The 20,448-nt window shown below is 42.9% G+C and overlaps 2 protein-coding genes across 2 annotated transcripts in view; both read left to right on the top strand.

The window, feature by feature from the left end:
* The first annotated feature begins 1,367 nt into the window (after window positions 1-1,367).
* LOC106610650 (vacuolar protein-sorting-associated protein 25) lies at window positions 1,368-7,269 on the top strand. Its single transcript, XM_014210092.3, has 6 exons — window positions 1,368-1,501; window positions 2,031-2,176; window positions 2,414-2,467; window positions 2,550-2,638; window positions 2,885-2,960; window positions 6,738-7,269. The coding sequence occupies exons 1-6, from the start codon at window positions 1,455-1,457 to the stop codon at window positions 6,848-6,850; spliced, it is 525 nt and encodes a 174-aa protein (XP_014065567.1). The 5' UTR covers window positions 1,368-1,454; the 3' UTR covers window positions 6,851-7,269.
* A 4,482-nt stretch (window positions 7,270-11,751) lies between these two features.
* LOC106610613 (serine/threonine-protein kinase WNK4) overlaps window positions 11,752-20,448 on the top strand; it is a 136,408-nt gene continuing 127,711 nt past the window's right edge. The window contains exons 1-2 of the mRNA XM_082970807.1: window positions 11,752-12,982; window positions 13,232-13,911. Coding sequence (XP_082826933.1) covers window positions 12,781-12,982; window positions 13,232-13,911 — 882 coding nt within the window. The 5' untranslated portion in view covers window positions 11,752-12,780. The remainder of the gene's footprint in view (window positions 12,983-13,231; window positions 13,912-20,448) is intronic.

Genomic DNA, 20,448 nt, shown 5'->3' with positions numbered 1-20,448 from the left:
AACTTGTCATTTACAACTGCAACTTGGCTAAGATAAAGCAAAGCAGTGCGACACAAACAACACAGAGTTACACATGGAATAAACAAACGTACAGTCAATTACACAATAGAAAAAGTCTATATACAGTGTGTGCAAATGAAGTAAGATTAGGGAGGTAAGGCAATAAATAGGCCATAGTGGCGAAATAATGACAATTTAGCAATTAAACACTGGAGTGATAGATGTGCAGAAGATGAATGTGCAAGTAGAGAAACTGGGGTGCAAAGGAGCAAAAAAATAACAATATGGGGATGAGGTAGTTGGGTGGGGTATTTACAGATGGGCTATGTACAGGTGCAATGATCTGTAAGCTGCTCTGACAGCTGATGCTTAAAGTTAGTGAGGGAGATATGAGTCTCCAGCTTCAGTGATTTTTGCAATTCGTTCCAGTCATTGGCTGCAGAGAACTGGAAGGAAAGGCGGCCAAAGGAAGAGTTGGCTTTGGGGATGACCAGTGAAATTTACCTGCTGGAGCGCATGCTACGGGTGGGTGCGTGCTGCTGTTTGATGTTGAGTCTTTGCTCGACAAAGTGTTGTTAGGATATATAATATATCCTGTATGAGCTTTTGTGCCAAATACATTACGTTGTTACAGGTGTCAAGCTTATGGGCACGTGGCAGCAGTGTGTAGGAAGGAAGTTCCTAGGTGTGAGAAGTGTGCAGAAGGGCATGAGACAAAGGAATGTGTAGCATCGGGGAAAGTTGTGGTATGTGTTAATTGTAGGGGTGCCCATGGGGCTGGGCATCAGAAATGCCCCATGCGAGAGAGGCAGTTTGAGGTTTCCAGGGTTAGAGTAGTGCAGAAGTTGTCATATGCTAAGGCAGTGAATAAAGTAGAGGAAGATGGGTGAAGGGGGAGGGATCCTGAGAGGAGTGGTGTAAGTAGATCTGTACCCGTACAGAGGGATAGGCCAACAAGTGATATGTTTCAGTGAGATTGGGTTTATTAGCATTTATAGCAATGGTTATCAACTGTACTGTAGGGATGGAACGTAAGTCGCAGAAAATTGAGGTTGTGGTGGAAGCTGCAGTTAAGGTATTTAGGTTTGCGAGACTTGACATCAGAAGAGTTACAGGGTGTGTTAAGTGTTGGTGTCCCATCCTTTCATGTTGTTGGCCTGAGGTAGGACCAAATATATTTAAATAGTGGAGTAGGGTGGTGTTATATTTTATTAATATTTTTTATTTTTATTTTGGTAAATGTAGTGTTAGATGGTAGTGTATTTGTTTATTTATTTATAGATTTTTCAAGCAAAGTATAAAGAAGTTGTACTCCAATCTAGTAGGTGGCGGTAATGCAACATTTATTGGATGCCAACCGCCGTTATCGCATTGAAGAAGAAGAAGAAGAAAAAGAAGAAGATTTATAGGTTGCACTTATTTCCGGGTGTCAGCTGTGCGTACATCTTTTTGCAATGAGTTTTGAGTGGCCTTGGCAGTATAATTTCCCTCCGTTTTTTACGTAAGTTAACACTTTCCACAACTAAACTGTGATTCCAGGTATAAAGAAGTATTGTGTGGATTGTGTTTGCGAATAAAATAGTTTACCTGCTTTAAAATAATGCTAGCTGAAGCTAGCTAGGGAAGTTAGCTTTAGCCATCCAAGGCGAACATATTTTAGGTTCGAGTCAAGGTTTCGATGCAATGAATGATTTCAGTGCTTTGCTCGATATGTAGTTAGCTAGATAGCCATGTTTCTCGTTTATAATTATAGTTAACGTTATCTACCTATGATATATTAGCTAGCTGGCTAGTAAAGCTTGTTAGCTAAGATGGTAAATTGTCCAGATGCATTACATTTAATTTTCTAATTTGCAACAAATAATGTACGATGTGGTTGTTCCCAGCTAACGTTTATGATTATTATTCACCTCTTCAACTTAATCAAACTTACTTAGCTGTTAGTGAGTGATTATCTGGGTACTTCTGTCTCTTAACTTAGCTACATGCCAATATAAGTTGATGCAATGGTTGCTTTTGATTGTTGACAGGTTACAACCCAATGTTGACACCAGACAGAAACAGCTTGCAGCATGGTGCTTCCTTGCTCTGTCCTACTGCCGCCATCACAAGCTCTACACTTTGGACATCATGGAAGTCCAAGAGTGCCCTGTGTTCAACCACAAGAATATTGATAGTATCCTTTTATTCACCGTATTCTAAGTTTCACTTACTGACATAAATCATAGATCTAACCAACCCGAAAAAAACACGAGGCCATCTCTGGATCTACTGTCCTCTTATTTGTTGTTGGATAGTGACTTTGAGGCTATGGGAAGGTAATAACATAGAACATTTATAAGGATGTTCTTTGAAATTATACCCCCTGAATATTTCCCCTCATATCTGCTAGAAACCTTAACTGATCTTGCAGGAAAACTATCAACGGAGGCCATACTAATTGTTTTTGAGGAATTGAGGAAAAAAGGTAACAGAACTGCTTTCATTGAAAGATGTATTTGGATACTTATTATGACACTAACAATAATTTAACTGGATATTGCTTACAGGAAACCTGGAATGGTTAGACAAGAACAAGACACAGTGTCTAGTCATGTGGAGGAGGCCAGAGGAATGGGGCAAACTGATTTACCAGTGGGTGAGTAGGTCTGCTATGGGTCCTGGTCTAAAGGAATATATTATATAGGGAGTAGGGTGCTTCTCTGGACGTAGCCTAGATCTCCTTTGACATTGTTGGAAGAATACTGTAATGTAGTATCATTATAGAAGATGTGCTGTGGTCTAGTAGATTTCCTAGTCAAAATAGTCTAAATCCTGGTGACCTCAGTATGCTGTTATTGATACTTCTTTATGAAGTTTGTGTTTCCTCTCCCTATCATTTCAGGTCTCTAAAAACGGTATGGTCAATACAGTGTTTACACTCTACGAGCTCGCCAATGGTGACGACACAGAAAGCGAAGGTACAACAACAGAAATGTGCATTTCTGACATACAGTGCATTCGGAAAGTATTCGACACCTTGACTTTTTCCACTTTTTTTTTTACCTTACTGCCTAATTATTAAATAGTTTTTTTCCCTCTTCAATCTACACATAATACCCCATAATGACAAAGCGAAAACAGGTTTTTAGAAATTTCTATTCTATTAAACATAATTCTAATTCTATTAAAAATAAAAACTGAAATACCTTATTTACATAGGTATTCAGACCCTTTCCAGAAGGACAACCATCTCTGCAGCACTCCACCAATCAGGCCTTTCTGGTAGAGTGGCCAGACAGAAGCCACTCCTCAGTAAAATGCACATAGCCCGCTTGGAGTTTGCCAAAAGGCACCTAAAAGGACTCTGACCATGAGAAACAAAATTCTCTGGTCTGACAAAACCAAGATTGAACTCTTTGGAAACCTGGCACCATCCCTACGGTGAAGCATGGTGGAGGCAGCATCATGCTGTGGGGATCTTTTTCAGCGGCAGGGACTGGGAGACTAGTCAGGATCAAGGGAAAGATAAATGGAGAGATCCTCGATGAAAACCTGCTCCAGAGTGCTCAGGACCTCAGACTGGGGCAAATGTTCATCTTCCAACAGGAACACAACCCTAAGCACAGAGCCAACTCAGGAGTGGCTTCGGGACAAGTCTCGCTCAATACGGAAGTGGTCAGATGAAGCGGATGCTACGCTACAGGACTGTTTTGCTAGCACAGACTGGTATATGTTCCGGGTTTCATCCGATGTCGTTGAGTATACCACCTCAGTCATTGGCTTCATCAATAAGTGCGTCGACGACGTCGTCCCCACAGTGACCGTACGTACATATCCCAACCAGAAGCCATGGATAACAGGCAACATGCGCATCGAACTAAAGGCTAGAGCTGCCGCTTTCAAGGAGCGGGACACTAATCCGGACGCTTATAAGAAATCCCGCTATAACCTCAGACGAACCATCAAACAAGCAAACTGTCAATACAGGATTAAGATTGAATCCTACTACACCAGCTCTGACACTCGTCAGATGTGGCAGGGCTTGAAAACTATTACGGACTACAAAGGGAAACCCAGAGGCGAGCTGCCCAGTGACGCGAGCCTACCAGACGAGCTAAATACCTTTTTATGCTCACTTAGAGGCAAGCAACACTGACGCATGCACGAGAGCACCAGCTGTTCTGGATGACTGTGTGATAATGCTCTCAGTAGCCGATGTGAGCAAAACCTTTAAACAGGTCAACATTCACAAAGTCGCGGGGCCAGACGGATTACCAGGATGCCTACTCAAAGCATGCACGGACCAACTGGCATGTGTCTTCACTGACATTTTCAACCTGTCCTTGACCGAGTCTGTAATACCTACATGTTTCAAGCAGACCACCATGGTCCCTGTGCCCAAGGAAGTGAAGGTAACCCGCCTAAATGATTACCGCCCCATAGCACTCACGTCGGTAGCCATGAAGTGCTTTGAAAGGCTGGGAATGGCTCACATCAACAGCATCCTCCCGGGAACCCTAGACCCACTCCAATTCGCATACCACCCTAACAGATCCACAGATGACGCAATCTCAATCGCACTCCACACTGCCATTTCCCACCTGGACAAAAGGAACACCTATGTGAGAATGCTGTTCATTGACTACAGCTCAGCGTTCAACACCATAATGCCTACGAAGCTCATCACTAAGCTAAGGACCCTGGGACTAAACACCTCCCTCTGCAACTGGATCCTGGACTTCCTGACGGGCCGCCCCCAGGTGGTAAGGGTAGGCAACAACACATCTGCCACACTGATCCTCAACACTGGGGCCCCTCCTGTACTCCCTGTTCACCCACGACTGCGTGGGCAAACACGACTCCAACACCAAGTTTGCTGATGACAACAGTGGTAGGCCTGATCAACGATGAGACAGCCTATATGGAAGGAGGTCAGAGACAACAACCTCTCCCTCAATGTGTGCAAGACAAAGGAGCTGATCGTGGACTACAGGAACTTGAGGGCCAAACTTGCCCCCATTAACATCGACGGGGCTGTAGTGGAGTGGGTCGATAGTTTTAAGTTCCTTGGTGTCCACATCACTAACGATCTGTCATGGTCCAAACACACCAAGACAGTCATGAGGAGGGCACAACAAAACCTTTTCCCCCTCAGGAGACTGAAAAGATTTGGCATGGGTCCCCAGATCCTCAAAGTTCTACAGCGGCACCATCGAGAGCATCCTTACCAGTTGCATCACCGCCTGGTATGGCAACTGCTCGGCATCTGACTGTAAGGCGCTAAAGAGGGTAGTGTGTACGGCGCAGTACATCACTGGGGCCAAGCTTCCTGCAATCCAGGACCTATATAATCGGCAGTGGCAGAGGAAAGCCCATAAAATTCTGAGGCTCCAGTCACACAGGTCATGGACTGTTTTCTCTGCTACCGCACGACAAGCGGTACCGGAGCGCCAAGTCTAGGACCAAAAGGCTCCTTAACAGCTTCTACCCCCAAGCCATAAGACTGCTGAACAATTAATCAAATGGCTACCAGACTATTACATTGAACCCCCCCCCTCCATTTGTTTTGCACACTGCTGCTACTCGCTGTTTATTATCTATGCATAGTCACTTCACCCCTACCTACATGTACAAATTACCTCTAACCTGTACCCCCGCACACTGACTCGGTACCGGTACCCCCTGTATATGGCCTCGTTATTGTGTTACTTTTTATTATTTTTTACTTTAGTTTATTTGGTAAATATTTTCTTTACTCTTCTTGAACTGCACTGTTGGTTAAGGGCTTGTAAGTAAGCATTTCACTGTAAGGTCAACACTTGTTGTATTCGGCGCATGTGACAAATAAAGTTTGATTTGAACGTCCTTGAGTGGCCCAGCCAGAGCCTGGACTTGAACCCGATCAAACATCTCTGGAGAGACCTGAAAATAGCTGTGCAGTGATACTACCCATCCAACCTGACAGAGCTTGAGAGGATTTGTAAAGACGAATGGGAGAAACTCCCCAAATATAGGTGTGCTAATGTTTTAGCGTCATACCCAAGAAGACCTGAGGCTGTAACCGCTGCCAAAGGCGCTTCAACTGAGTAATCAAATGTATTTATTAAGCTGTTTTTACATCAGCTGATGTCACAAATTGCTATACAGAAACCCAGCCTAAAACTCCAAACAGCAAGCACGGTGGCTTGGAAAAACTCTCTAGAAAAGTAGAAACCTAGAGAGGAACTGCGCTCTGAGGGGTGGCCAGTCCTCTTCTGGCTGTGCCAGTTTGAGATTATAACCGTACACGTCCAAGATGTTCAAACGTTCATAGATGACCAGCAGGGTATAATAATAATAATAACAATAATAATAAATGGCTTTTCATAGTCGAGCATTCAGATCCTGACTATAGAGTTAGAGACAGCAGGTGCGGTAGAGAGAGAGTCGAAAACAGCAGGTCTGGTACAAGGTAGCACGTCCGGTGAACTGGTCTGAATACTTATGTAAATGTGATATTTTGTGTTTTACTTTGTCATGTGATCAACAGTTTTTGCTTTGTCATTATGGGGTATTGTATGTAGATTGATGAAAAAAAGCAATTTAATCCATTTTAGAATAAGGCAATGTAACAATGTGGAAAAAGTCAAGGGGTGTGAATACTTTCCGAATGTACTGTATTTCCTGCTAGTCATCCCTACCAAAAAACATTTGTACTGTTTTATACCATCTGAGCTGTACAGCATAAGTAAATAGCTGTAACACATTTCCCCCAGAATTCCATGGGCTGGAGGAGTGGATGCTGATTCGCTCGCTGCAGGCCCTGCAGACGGACGGCAAGGCAGAGGTCATCACCATGGATGACGGGAAGGGGGTCAAGTTCTTCTGAAGTAGCATTGCATTGTGGGATTGAATCAAGGGCTCAACTCAGATTGGGAACGTTTAATCCTTAGACTGTGAGGGTTCTGCTAGCCTGTTCCCAAATCTCTTTGTGTTGTCCTGCTAACTCTTGTGGTCATTGGTGTGACACAGGATGTGCACAGGCTGTGGCAAGACAGTGCAAACAGATCTGAGACCATGTTAATAGGGTTACTGCTGTTTAAAAGGCTATTATTTGCACCTCAGCACCCAATCCACGTGCTTGATGAGAATAATAGTAATTATTTGGTTTAGGAAGTTGCCTTTTTTGGTTCCTCATAAGTTTAAAGCATTTTCTTATTGGAAGAGAACCAATCTAGATAGTAAATTTACATTTTAGTAATTTAGCAGATGCTATTATCCATTTGCAGGAGCAGTTTAGGAGATGACTTTAGTTTGACTACTGTGGTAGTCACCTGGAACTTTTGATGTGGGCAGGTGTTCTGACAGACATGTGTCAAATAATTCAGGGGAGCCAGTCCTATGCATGTTTAGGTATTCTTGGAGAGAGACTTTCCCCACAATCTATCTTCCCCTTACTGTCTTCTGTTTTGTATTTAGAACTCATTTTTATCCTCACCTTCCTGGATAATAACGAATATACTTGCAGCGATGTGGTGGTGCGGCAGCGCTGGGGACTTCTGCCCGCCTGTTTTATTGCTCTTCCTCTTTACCAGAAATCCCAGTCAAGACGCCCTAGATACATTTGGGGAGTTTGAAAACCCCCAGAAGAGGAAACAAAATCTTGGTTTAGTTCAGCTGTTATAATGGTGCTGGATGTCTCTTGTACAGACTGATTGCTGTAAACCCTTAGTACAGAACCTATCTCTGTGTTCTATTGAACCTCTTTTTTTTTTTTTTTTTTTAAACTAGTGGAATACTGTAAGAAAATAAATGGAATAGATATTGAGTCCTACTTGCAGTTATGATTGAGGACAATGTTGTACGTCATGGTCTGATTTGAGCGCCAATCAATTTTGTATATATGAATGTCTATGGTGGCAACATAACATATCTCTGCTCAGGGGAGCGTGGATGAATTTGTTGTATTATAGTGCCCCCTAGTGTCAAAAGATACAGAAACTGTATTACAGTTTTAATAGAACTTTATGAATGGGCACCAGGCTTATATAGGGAAGAACATTATTTAGTTAAAGTAGTACTAAAGGTTGTTTGAGAGCATCAAATCAGTGATGTTTTGTGGGACAATTCTGACTGACTGATCTACTAATGATAATGTGTGGTTATGCAGTGATTTGTAGATCAGTTAGTTGGCAGTCGTCTGCAATGTTGATCAAGCCCAGAGACTCTACATAACCAAGAAAGATATAGCCTGCCTTACACAACCATGTTGGTAGTAACTTCCCAGGAATCACTAGACAGACTGACTGGGATGTTACTGTGTTTACCTACAGTTCATTCGTAAAGTATTCAGACCCCTTTACCTTTTTCACATTTTGTTATGTTACAGCCTTATTCTAAAATGATTAAATACAACTTTTTCCTCATCATCCTACACACAATACCCCATAATGACAAAGCGAAAACAGATCACTAGAATCTTTTGCCAATGTATTACAAATAAAAAACAACTTATTTACATAAGTATTCAGACCCTTTGCAATGAGACAAGAAATTGAGCTCAGGTGCATCCTGTTTCCACTGATCATCCTTGAGATGTTTCTACAACTTGATTGGAGTCCACCTGTGGTAAATTTAATGAATTGGACATGATTTCGAAAGGCACACACCTGTCTATGTAAGGTCCCTCACTTGATAGTGCAGGTCAGAGCAAAAACCAAGCCATGAGGTCGAAGGAATTGACCGTAGCGCTCCGAGACAAGATTGTGTCGAGGCACAGATCAGGGGAAGCAGTCCCCTAGAACACAGTGGCCTCCATCATTCTTAAATGGAAGAAGTTTGGAACCACCAAGACTCTTCCTAGAGCTGGCTGCCCGGTCAAACTGAGCAATCGGCGGAGAAGGTCCTTGGTCAGGGAGGTGGCCAAGAACCCGATGGTCACTGACAGAGCTCCAGAGTTCCTCTGTTGAGATGGGAGAACCTTCCAGAATGACAACCATCTCTGCAGCACTCCACCAATCAGGCCTTTGTGGTAGAGTGGTCAGATGGAAGCCACTCCTCAGTAAAAGGCACATGAAAGGCCACCTGTAGTTTGCCAAAAGGCACCTAAAGACTCAGAATATGAGAAACAAGATTATCTGGTCTGATGAAACCAAGATTGAACTCTTTGTCCTGAATGTCAAGCGTCACATCTGGAGGAAACCTGGCACCATCACTATGGTGAAGCATGGTGGTGGCAGCAACATGCTGTGGGGATGTTTTTCAGTGGCAGGGACTGGGAGACTAGTCAGGATCAAGGGAAAGATGAACGGAGAGATCCTTGATGAAAACCTACTCCAGAGCTCTCAGGACCTCAGACTGGGCTGAAGGTTCACCTTCTAACAGGACAATGACCCTAAGCACACAGCCAAGACAATGCAGGAGTGGCTTCGGGACAAGTCTCTGAATGTCCTTGAGTGGCCCAGCCAGAGCCTGGAATTGAACCCGATCTAACCTCTCTGGAGAGACCTGAAAATAGCTTTGTAGCGACGCTCCACATCCAACCTGACAGAGCTTGAGAGGATCTGCAGAGAAGAATGGGAGAAACTCAACAAATACAAGTGTGCCAAACTTGTAGCGTCATACTAAAGAAGACTCGAGGCTGTAATTGCTGCCAAAGGTGCTTCAACAAAGTACTGAGTAAAGGGTCTGAATACTGATTTTAAATATGATGTTTTTGTTTATTTGTAATATTTTAGCAAAAATTTCTAAAAACCTGTTTTTGCCTCGTCATTGTGGGGTACCTTGTGTAGATTTGAATCCATTTTAGATTAAGGCTGTAAAGTAACAACATGTGGAAAAAGTCAAGGGGTCTGAATACTTTCTGAATGCACTTATTACAATTACCGGCTGGGCTGGGGGAGGACCTTGCAAATTAGCTGACCATGTGGAATGTCTCCATAGGCTTGGTCCTTGGTCCAGCTGAGCTGACTCTTGTGCGTGTTTGCTGATAACTCACTGTAGTGTGACAGGTGTGGCTGACTGTGGCCTTGGTGATAAGTGTCTTGTTTCAGCCTATGGGAGAGAAGCTCTCTGTCTCCCACTCTACTATCATCATGGCTCAGTGTTTCATCTGCGTCTATATTGGCTCCGTATTCTCTATATAGTGGGATTCTGGTCAAACGTAGTGCACTATAGGGACTGCTGTTTGGGACACACCCCATGGCTTTCACTCTGCCTTTCTTTCACTGTTTATGATGAGACCAAGAAGGACAACTGCATGAGGGAAGAATTAATTGCCAGAACCATGTTGTGCCCTCTCATAGTCAAGCATTCGTTATTAGAAGAGAGTTGAAGCAGATTTTATGAACACATAATTGGTCATATGAGCTATCAGTTTGATCCAAAACAACCTTATCAACAGAACACTGCATCTTGGAACTTGCCCAGTACACCCTGTCTGTGCCTATGTGGTGGACTGTGGAAGTCTGTGAGGGCATGGGAAGAATCCAGACAATCCATGTTTCCTGTACAGAGCTACAGTAAATACACTAAACAGAAATATAAACACAACATGTAAAGTGATGTTTCATGAGCTGAAATTAATGATCCCAGAAATTGTCCGTATGCACAAAAAGCTTATTTCTCTTAGATTTTGTCCACAAATTTGTTTACATCCCTGTTACTGAGCATTTCTCCTTTGCCAAGATAATCCATCCACCTGAGAGGTGTGGCATGCCAAGAAGCTGATTAAAAAGCATGATCATTACACAGGTGGACCTTGTGCTGGGGACAATAAAAGGCCACTCTAAAATGTGCAGTTTTGTTCCACAACACAATGCCACAGATGTCTCAAGTTTTGAGGGAGTGTGCAATTGGCCTGCTGACTGCTGGAATGTCCACCAGAGCTGTTGCCAGAGAATTTCATGTTAATTTCTCTACCAATGCCATTTTAGAGAATTTGGCAGTACGTCCAACCGGCCTCAAAACTGCAGACAAAGTGTAACCCTGCCAGCCCAGGACCTTCACATCCGGGATCTTCACCGGCGGGATCGTCTGATACCATCTACACGGACAGCTGATGAAACTGGGGTTGCACCAAAGAATTTCTGCACAAATGGTCAAAACCCGTCTCAGGGAAGCTCATCTGCGTGCTTGTTGTCCTCACCAGGGTCTTTACCTGACCGTTGGCACGCTGGAGAGGTGTGCTCTTCAGGGATGAATCCCGGTTTCAACTGTACCGGTGTGTGGGCGAGCGGTTTGCTGTTGTCAACAGAGTGCCCCATGGTGGGGTTATGGTATGGGCAGGCATAAGCTATGGACAATGAACGCAATTGCATTTTTATCGATGGAAATTTGAATGCACAGAGATACCGTGACGAGATCCTGAGGCCCATTGTTGTGCCATTCATCCAACGCCATCACCTCATGTTTCAGCATGATAATTAATGGACGGCCCCATGTCGCAAGGATCTGTACACAATTCCTGGAATGTGAAAATGTCCCAGTTCTTTCATGGCCTGCATACTCACCAGACATGTCATCCATTGACCGTGTTTGGGATGCTCTGGATCGACAAGTAAAACAGCGTGTTCCAGTCCCCGCCAATATCGAGCAACTTCGCACAGCCATTGAAGAGGAGTTTTAAATATATATATATATATATATATTTCACCTTTATTTAACCAGGTAGGCTAGTTGAGAGCAAGTTCTCATTTACAACTGCAACCTGGCCAAGATAAAGCAAAGCAGTGCGACAAAAACAACAACACAGAGTTACACATGGAATAAACAAACGTACAGTCAATAACACAATAGAAAATCTGTATACAGTGAGTGCAAATGAAGTAAGGAGGTAAGGCAATAAATAGGCCAATAGTGGCGAAGTAATTACAATTTAGCAATTTACACTGGAGTAATATATGTGCAGATGAGGATGTGCAAGTAGAAATACTGGTGTGCAAAAGAGCAGAAAAACAAATATGGGGATGCGGTAGGTAGTTGGTTGGTTGGATGGGCTATTTACAGATGGGTTGTGTACAGCTGCAGCGATCGGTAAGCTGCTCTGACAGCTGACGCTTAAAGCTACTGAGGGAGATATAAGTCTCCTGTGGGACAACATTCCACAGGCCACAATCAACAGCCTGATCAACTCTATGGGAAGGAGATGTGTCGTGCTGCATGAGGCAATTGGTGGTCACACCAGATACTGACTGGTTTTCTGATTCACGCCCTGACCTTTTTTAAAGGCAACTGTGACCAACAGATGCATATCTGTATTCCCAGTTGTGAAATCCATAGATTAGGGCCTAATTTATTTATTTCAATTGACTAATTTCCTTATCTGAACTGTAACTCAGGAAAAGCTTTAAAATTGTTGCATGTTGTGTTTATATTTTTGTTCAGTGTAATAGTAGCAGCTAGAGAGAGCCCTTTATTTGGAATAGGGTGCAATTTGGGATGCAAGGAAGGGAGACATGCCCGTGACATTACTGACCTCCACTAGGCTATGAGGTTAATCCCATGCTGCTCTGATTCACCTCCCCATGTTTACTTGGTTCTATGGTATTTGGTAATATAATTACATAACTGATTCATTAATTACATAACTGATTCATAGAAGCTCTGTGTTTGGGGTTGTTGTTTAACACCTTACATGCACACAGACAGAGATAACAGTATTGTAATTTAAATGCTTTTTACCCACATAACCTAACTCAGAACAGGAAAATCCTGTTATCAACGATTCCAAAGGAAATAAGGAATATACACACGAATGGACATATACCTCATGAAGTCAGTCATTTGAGAAGAGGCTGTGGTTTGTGAATCAGGCGCTGTATGCTGCGTCACATTGCCCAGGTAAACCACGCAGGCTGTTTATGGGGCGGAGTTCGGTCGATATACACAGAGACTTTACTTTCTTCACTAGAGGTGACAGTGGAGTTGACGACTCACACATACAGGAGCAATGAACCGTCCGGTCGACTCGGATTCTCTGAGACGCATTATGTGAATTTTCTGAATTTGTACACCTTTTCAGGTAAGCTATTTCAATTCAAGTGCAAAATTGAGAATACTTGTTTTTGTCAGTCTATATTGACCTAATTGTCTTGTACTAGGCTACGTGCCACACAGTTTACCCTATGTTCCACAACTAACCTAATGTGTAAAAATGTATAACTAGGCTACAATGGAAAGTAGCTTCAATTGCTGAAAGATATGTGTAAAATAGCATGCTGTTTTATTAAGGTAACGGCCGGGTTTAATTGTATTATTTCTTTTTTTTAAGTCTCGGAAATAAGAATACGAACCGTTACAATGTCACACACGGAGTTTGAGGTAGCTGGACGCGGCTTCCCAAGCCTTTCCGACGAACTGAAAGATGACTGCTTATCTGGCCGTGTCCCGTCGATGCCGCGGAGGAACAACTTGGCTGCCAGGAGAAATTCTTATGGACTTCACAAAATTAACATGGACATCGACCCACAACTCTATGGTGGGGCGCTTTCAAAGGCTCTTTCCGGGTCCGCGGAGAATATTTTAACTTTAACGGAGGCCAGAGTTGAGGAGGACGACAAAACGGAGACTCCGCCGGCGTCTCCATCTCCGGTCTCCATCCCGGGCGCGAGCACCACCGGCAGCAAGTCCCCCTGTACCCAAATCAAGGACCCGGTCACCCCTCTGGTGAACAACTGGAGCTCGATCCCGAGCCCCAACAGACAAGATGCCAGCTCGGACTCAGACAATGAGCTTGTTCAAAATAAACCACACAACGTGCTGTCACGCAGTCCGTATGAAAGCAAATGGGAACAGGAGGAGAGGGAGGACATTGAGACCAAAGCTGTGGCCACCTCACCTGATGGAAGATACCTGAAATTCAACATTGAGATTGGGAGGGGTTCGTTTAAGACCGTTTATAAAGGACTGGACACAGAGACTACTGTGGAAGTGGCATGGTGCGAGCTGCAGGTGAGTGACAGACATCATTTTACATTATTGTCATGAAACAATGGTGATCATGATGTCATCAGACCTTTTTTCTCATGCTGAATTGCTAATATGATAAACATCGTTTCTTTGAATCTATTGGCACCATTGAAGTTATCCTTATTTATTTGTGTGCATGTGATGTAACTTATGGGGATAATTAGCCTGATGCTTGGTGACACTGCTATGACACTACCAACTGGTCCTGTCCTAGTGCCAGCAGTAGGCTCTGTAGTGACAGTGGACCAGGTGGGACATAGACACCTCAGAGTCCTAGGCCTATACCTTTCTCCTTCACCTTAGAATAGGCCTAATTCATACTTCATAGGCCTACACTCTCAGTACAAAACCCCAACAACTTCATGGGTCTCCCTGTGGTGAAAGTTCCAGAGCAATCTGTGACATTGGTTGGTAATCCATATTCACCTTAAAAGATTTAGATGCACTATTGCACTATTGTAAAGTGGTTGTTCCACTGGATATTATAAGGTGAATGCACCAATTTGTAAGTCGCTCTGGATAAGAGCGTCTGCTAAATGACTTAAATGTAAAATGTTAAATGTTCTCTGTGACATTGAGCTGGCTCCTGTTGCTCTTGCATGCCAGGAGGTCAACCTGTCAACGGTCTGCTGCTCCAACTGAGCCAGTCTGCCTGGCCGGCCAGCCTGCCTCTAAGCTGTGTTTTCAGTACCAACCAGTAACACCAGCTCCCTGCCTCTCTCGCTCTCAGCCTTGCTCACATGTAAACTACGAACTGCCAAAGTCGCAGATGATTTTAATTCTTCCCTCACTCAACTACAAATCCTCAATCCCACAAGAGACACCTATTGACTGACTGACTGTGCTATTAGATTATTCACTCACTGTTATGTATGAATCATTTGTATTGAGGGTTCTTTTATGGTGTCTGTCTGAACCCCTCCCCACACGCTCATTGAATGGCTAGCTTTAGAAATGTTGAGATACATTTGGTTGATTCATTGGTCAAATGAACCAGTTATCTACCTTTGAAAATACATTTTCTAACTAGGGATAGCTAACACAATGTCACAAAGTATGACGCACTAGCCAGTTAACTTTCATTCTGAAATAACTTCATATTTCCGAGTTAGTCAGACATTAGTTTAGATCATCTTGAAATTGGCATGGAGAGCATGCTGTTTTAGTCCACACAACATGTCGCCCTATCACCACAGTAGAACCTGATGAACATGGGGGGAAGCAATAAAATTGGCCAGCCACAGTTATGCTTTTTTGTCCTACCAGATCCCCGATGAGAAGGTTCTAGCTAGTGTATCCCTCTTTCCTTCAACTCTTGTTGGATGTAGATGTCCGGTTTATCAGGTCCCATGACTGTTATTTACAAGTTAATTACAATTAGCTTTAGCACCACCTGATAGAGCAGATCTAGTCTCGCGCCAGACGTAAGTCGTCTGGCACGAGAGACTGGGAGGGAGACTAGAGCAGATACAGAAGTTCTGACTGAACGCACATTTAAGTGGCCCAGGATGGTCCATTTACTTTGTGCTGTTATAATTTATGCTATGAAATCCTGCGATTTCATTGGGGCAGTCCCTCCTCATAGCAAATAGCTGGGAAAACAACAGCCTGGTCTCATAGACTAGACATAACAAAGTAATTGTAAGTCTGGGACACTTAAATGAGTATGATATGTTACGTTTGGTATGGTTACGTAAGACAGATGGTTACTTAATCAAAAAAAAGTAGGGTGGTTGGTTGGTTGGTTAGTCGTGGTGGATGGGTGGGTGTACAACGTGAATGTCTAGCAACTCAAAGGTTGCGAGTTCGAATCTCATCACGGACAGCATTTTAGCTAATTAGCAACTTTTCAACTTTTTAGCTACTTTGCAACTACTTAGCATTCTAGCTAACCCTTCCCCCAACCCTAACCTTAATCCTTTTAGCTAACACTTCCCCTACCTCTCACCCTAATCCCTAGCCTAGAAAACTATAGCCAGCTAACTAACGTTAGCCAACTAGCTAGAATTCGTAACATTTCATACGTTTAGCGAATTTGTATCATATTGGACATTTTGCAAATTTGTAACATATTGTACGTTTTGCAATTTAAACTTATAATACAAATTGTAATTCGTAACATATCATACGAAATGGGTGATAGACATCCACAGATTAATACATACCATTTGAAACGTAACATATCATACTAAATGGAGTGTCTTAGATTTACATACAGTATAATACGAAATGCTCTGAGACTAGGTTGAAAACAATCCAAGCAATGTTAGCACGCCTATGTGCCCGCGGAGCAGCTGCTGGCAGAATCACTGAGGGGCAGAGTAGTAAGTAACTGAACAGCTTGTTTTGAACAATATATTTTTGAAACAGGAAAATGTACACAGTACACTTTTACGAGCATTTAAAATATAATCTGTGAATTATATATAATATATATATAACACATCCTATATATATATATATATATATATATATATATATATATATATATATATATATATATACTATATCTTTATTTATGTAAAAATGTTTTACCAATCCAAGTGTGGCTCCTCCCCTAACCCTTACCGTGCCGTATGTTGAGCGGAGGTGGGTCAGGGAAGACTTCTTATAGGGAGAAGTTGTGATGAATGTTCCTTTATTTTACATTGAGAGATAGAGAAGGGCTGCCGCGTCATCTTGGGACCACTCCTGTGTATTGCGGTAAATCAAATCTTTGAAAACATTGTTTGTATAGAAATGCCAAGTGTTGTTTCTGTTTGAAACACATCCGATAAAAATAGATCTGCCACTGAGGAGGGTGGTGGCTACTGAGCAACAGAGGCCCAGGCCTGGAGAGCAGCAGCCAGGACACAATTGGATCTCCTTCAAGGAGCTGAGAGACAAGGTGTGTATTCCAAATGGCACCCTATTCCCTATTTAGTCCACTATAAAGGGAAAAGGGTGGCATTTGGGATGTAGACAAGGGAATTTTACCAGATTCTTATTCCCCTTTCTTCACCTACATCTCTCTGAATATAGTTTAGTTTGGTTTAGAGGCCAGTTGGTTACCTGCCTTACTCTGGCTAGCTGCCATGTTCAGTTGTTCATGGTGGTTTGGTTTCTCCTCTCTCTCTCTCTCTCTCTCTATGGGACAAGGAGGCTTTAGCTGGGTTAAGGCCCCTAATCACCTCTAATGAGCTTTAAGGTGGCCGTTGTTGGTGTAGTTACCACTACATTATTCTGTTCTGTTCTGGATGACTGTGTGATAATGCTCTCGGTAGCCGATGTGAGCAAGACCTTTATCTAGATGTTCCGCTAGCGGAACACCGCTCCAATATCCAATGATAGGGCGTGGCGCGAATTACAAATTCCTCGAAAATCTGAAAACTTCAATTTTTCAAACATATGACTATTTTACACCATTTTAAAGACAAGACTCTCCTTTATCTAACAACACTGTCCGATTTCAAAAAGGCTTTACAACGAAAGCAAAACATTAGATTATGTCAGGAGAGTATCCAGCCAGAAATAATCAAACACCCATTTTTCAAGCTAGCATATAATGTCACAAAAACCAAAACCACAGCTAAATGCAGCACTAACCTTTGATGATCTTCTTCAGATGACACTCCTAGGACATTATGTTATACTATACATGCATGTTTTGTTCAATCAAGTTCATATTTATATCAAAAACCAGCTTTTTACATTAGCATGTGAAGTTCAGAACTAGCATTCCCACCGAACACTTCCGGTGAATTTACTAAATTACTCACGATAAACATTCACAAAAATCATAACAATTATTTTAAGAATTATAGATACAGAACTCCTTTATGCAATCGCGGTGTCCGATTTTAAAATAGCTTTTCGGTGAAAGCACATTTTGCAATATTCTGAGTACATAGCCCGGCCATCACAGGCTAGCTATATTGACACCCACCAAGTTTGGTACTCACCAAACTCAGATTTACTATAAGAAAAATTGGATTACCTTTGCTGTTCTTCGTCAGAATGCACTCCCAGGACTTCTACTTCAACAACAAATGTTGTTTTGGTTCGAAGTAATCCATAGTTATATTGAAATAGCTCCTTTTTTGTTCGTGCGTTCAGGTAACTATCCGAAGCTGTGGTTTTGATTTTTGTGACATATATGCTTGCTATGAAAATGGCTGTGTGATTATTTTTGGGTGGGTACTCTCCTGACATAATCTAATGTTTTGCTTTCGCTGTGAAGCCTTTTTGAAATCGGACAGTGTGGTTAGATTAACGAGAGTCTTATCTTTAAAATGGTGTAGAAGAGTCATATGTTTGAGAAATTGAAGCATTTTTTAGGTGTTTGTATTTCGCGCCACGCTATACTATTGGATATTGGTGAGGCGTTCCGCTAGCGGAACGTCTGTCCCATACAGGTTAAAGGTACAATGTTTTCGTAATAACGTCATCTCTTAACCTTTAACCTCTATGGGCTAGGTGGGACGCTTGCCAGCATATAATGTCACCAAAACCCAGAAGACCGCTAAATGCAGCACTCACCTTTGATGATCTTCATCAGATGACAACCCTAGGACATTATGTTATACAATACATGCATGTTTTGTTCAATCAAGTTCATATTTATATCAAAAACCAGCTTTTTACATTAGCATGTGACGTTCAGAACTAGCATACCCCCCGCAAACTTCCGGGGAATTCGCTAACATTTTACTAAATTACTCACGATAAACGTTCACAAAAAGCATAACAATTATTTTAAGAATTATAGATACAGACCTCCTCTATGCACTCGATATGTCCGATTTTAAAATAGCTTTTTGGTGAAAGCACATTTTGCAATATTCTAAGTACATAGCCCAGGCATCACGGGCTCGCTATTTAGACACCCGGCAAGTTTAGCACTCACCATAATCATATTTACTATTATAAAAGTTTCATTACCTTTTGTTGTCTTCGTCAGAATGCACACCCAGGACTGCTACTTCAATAACAAATGTTGGTTTGGTCCAAAATAATCCATCGTTATATCCGAATAGCGGCGTTTTGTTCGTGCGTTCCAGACACTATCCGAAATAGTAAAGAAGTGTCGCGCGCATGGCGCAATTCGTGACAATAAAATTCTAAATATTCCATTACCGTACTTCGAAGCATGTCAACCGCTGTTTAAAATCAATTTTTACGACATTTTTCTCGTAGAAAAGCGATAATATTCCGACAGGGAATCTCCTTTTCGGCAAACAGAGGAAAAAATCCCAAAGGCGGGGGCGGTCGGGGTCACGAGCATAAGCCCAGTGTCCCTTGATCGGCCACTTGAGAAAGGCGATAATGTGTTTCAGCCTGGGGCTGGAATGACGACATTCTGTTTTTTCCCGGGCTCTGAGCGCCTATGGACGACGTGGGAAGTGTCACGTTAGAGCAGAGATCCTTAGTAAATGATAGAGATGGAAAAGAAGTTCAAGAAATGGTCAGACAGGCCACTTCCTGTAAAGGAATCTCTCAGGTTTTGACCTGCCATTTGAGTTCTGTTATACTCACAGACACCATTCAAACAGTTTTAGAAAATTTAGGGTGTTTTCTATCCATATGTAATAAGTATATGCATATTCTAGTTACTGGGTAGGAGTGGTAACCAGATTAAATCGGGTATGTTTTTTATCCAGCCGTGTCAATACTGCCCCCTAGCCCTAACAGGTTAATAACAATACAAAGATTACATACATTTTCATATTCCATCTCTCGTCATGACCACCATTGTGGCTGACGGAAACCATTGTTCCAAAGTCCCTTTATTGCATGTTTTAATGTTCTGCGGCCAGTTCTTCATAGTGAGGACAAAGGAATTTCTCTATGTCCTACGATTTATCATGGGCGTGAGGGGTCATAAAACCCCCACATCCTCATACCCCTAGATCTCTCCTCCTCTGTTGGGGATTGAGAGATAATCTGTAGGTTTGTGGTCTCCTGTAACCTGACCTGATCAGGACAGTCATGACAGACTGCAGCTCAGCTTTCAACACCATAGGGCCCACAAAGCTCATCACTAAGCTACGGACCCTGGGACTAAACACCTCCCTCTGCAACTGGATCCTAGACTTCCTGTTGGGCCGCCCCAATGTGGTAAGGGTAGGCAACAACACGTCTGCCATGCTGATCCTCAACACTGGGGCCCCTCAGGGATGTGTACTTAGTCCCCTCCGGTACTCCCTGTTCACCCACGACTGTGTGGCCAAACTCGACTCCAACACCATCATCAAGTTTGCTGATGACACAACAGTGGTAGGCCTGATCACCAACAACGATGAGACAGCCTATAGGGAGGAGGTCAGAGAACTGGCAGTGTGGTGCCTGGACAACAACCTCCCCCTCAATGTGAGCAAGACAAAGGAGCTGATCGTGTTCTACAGGAAAAGGCGGGCCGAACAGGCCCACATTAACATCGACGGGGCAGTAGTGGAGTGGGTCGAGAGTTTCAAGTTCCTTGGTGTCCACATCACCAACGATCTGTCATGGTCCAAACACACCAAGCAGTCGCGAAGAGGG

Source organism: Salmo salar, chromosome 01, assembly GCF_965601325.2.
Source record: "Salmo salar chromosome 01, fSalSal1, whole genome shotgun sequence".
NCBI classification, from domain to species: domain Eukaryota; kingdom Metazoa; phylum Chordata; class Actinopteri; order Salmoniformes; family Salmonidae; genus Salmo; species Salmo salar.
The sequence above is the reverse complement of the archived record's forward strand: the minus strand, read 5'-3'. Positions and strand labels throughout refer to the sequence as shown.

What these genes read in the sequence shown, in the direction of transcription:
- LOC106610650 (XM_014210092.3), top strand. Translation starts at nt 1,455, where the DNA reads ATGAGTTTTGAGTGGCCTTGGCAGTATAATTTCCCTCCGTTTTTTAC. An exon ending in TGAGGAATTGAGGAAAAAAG is followed by an intron (nt 2,468 to 2,549) that starts GTAACAGAACTG and finishes TATTGCTTACAG; the next exon opens with GAAACCTGGAATGGTTAGAC. An exon ending in TGACGACACAGAAAGCGAAG is followed by an intron (nt 2,961 to 6,737) that starts GTACAACAACAG and finishes CATTTCCCCCAG; the next exon opens with AATTCCATGGGCTGGAGGAG.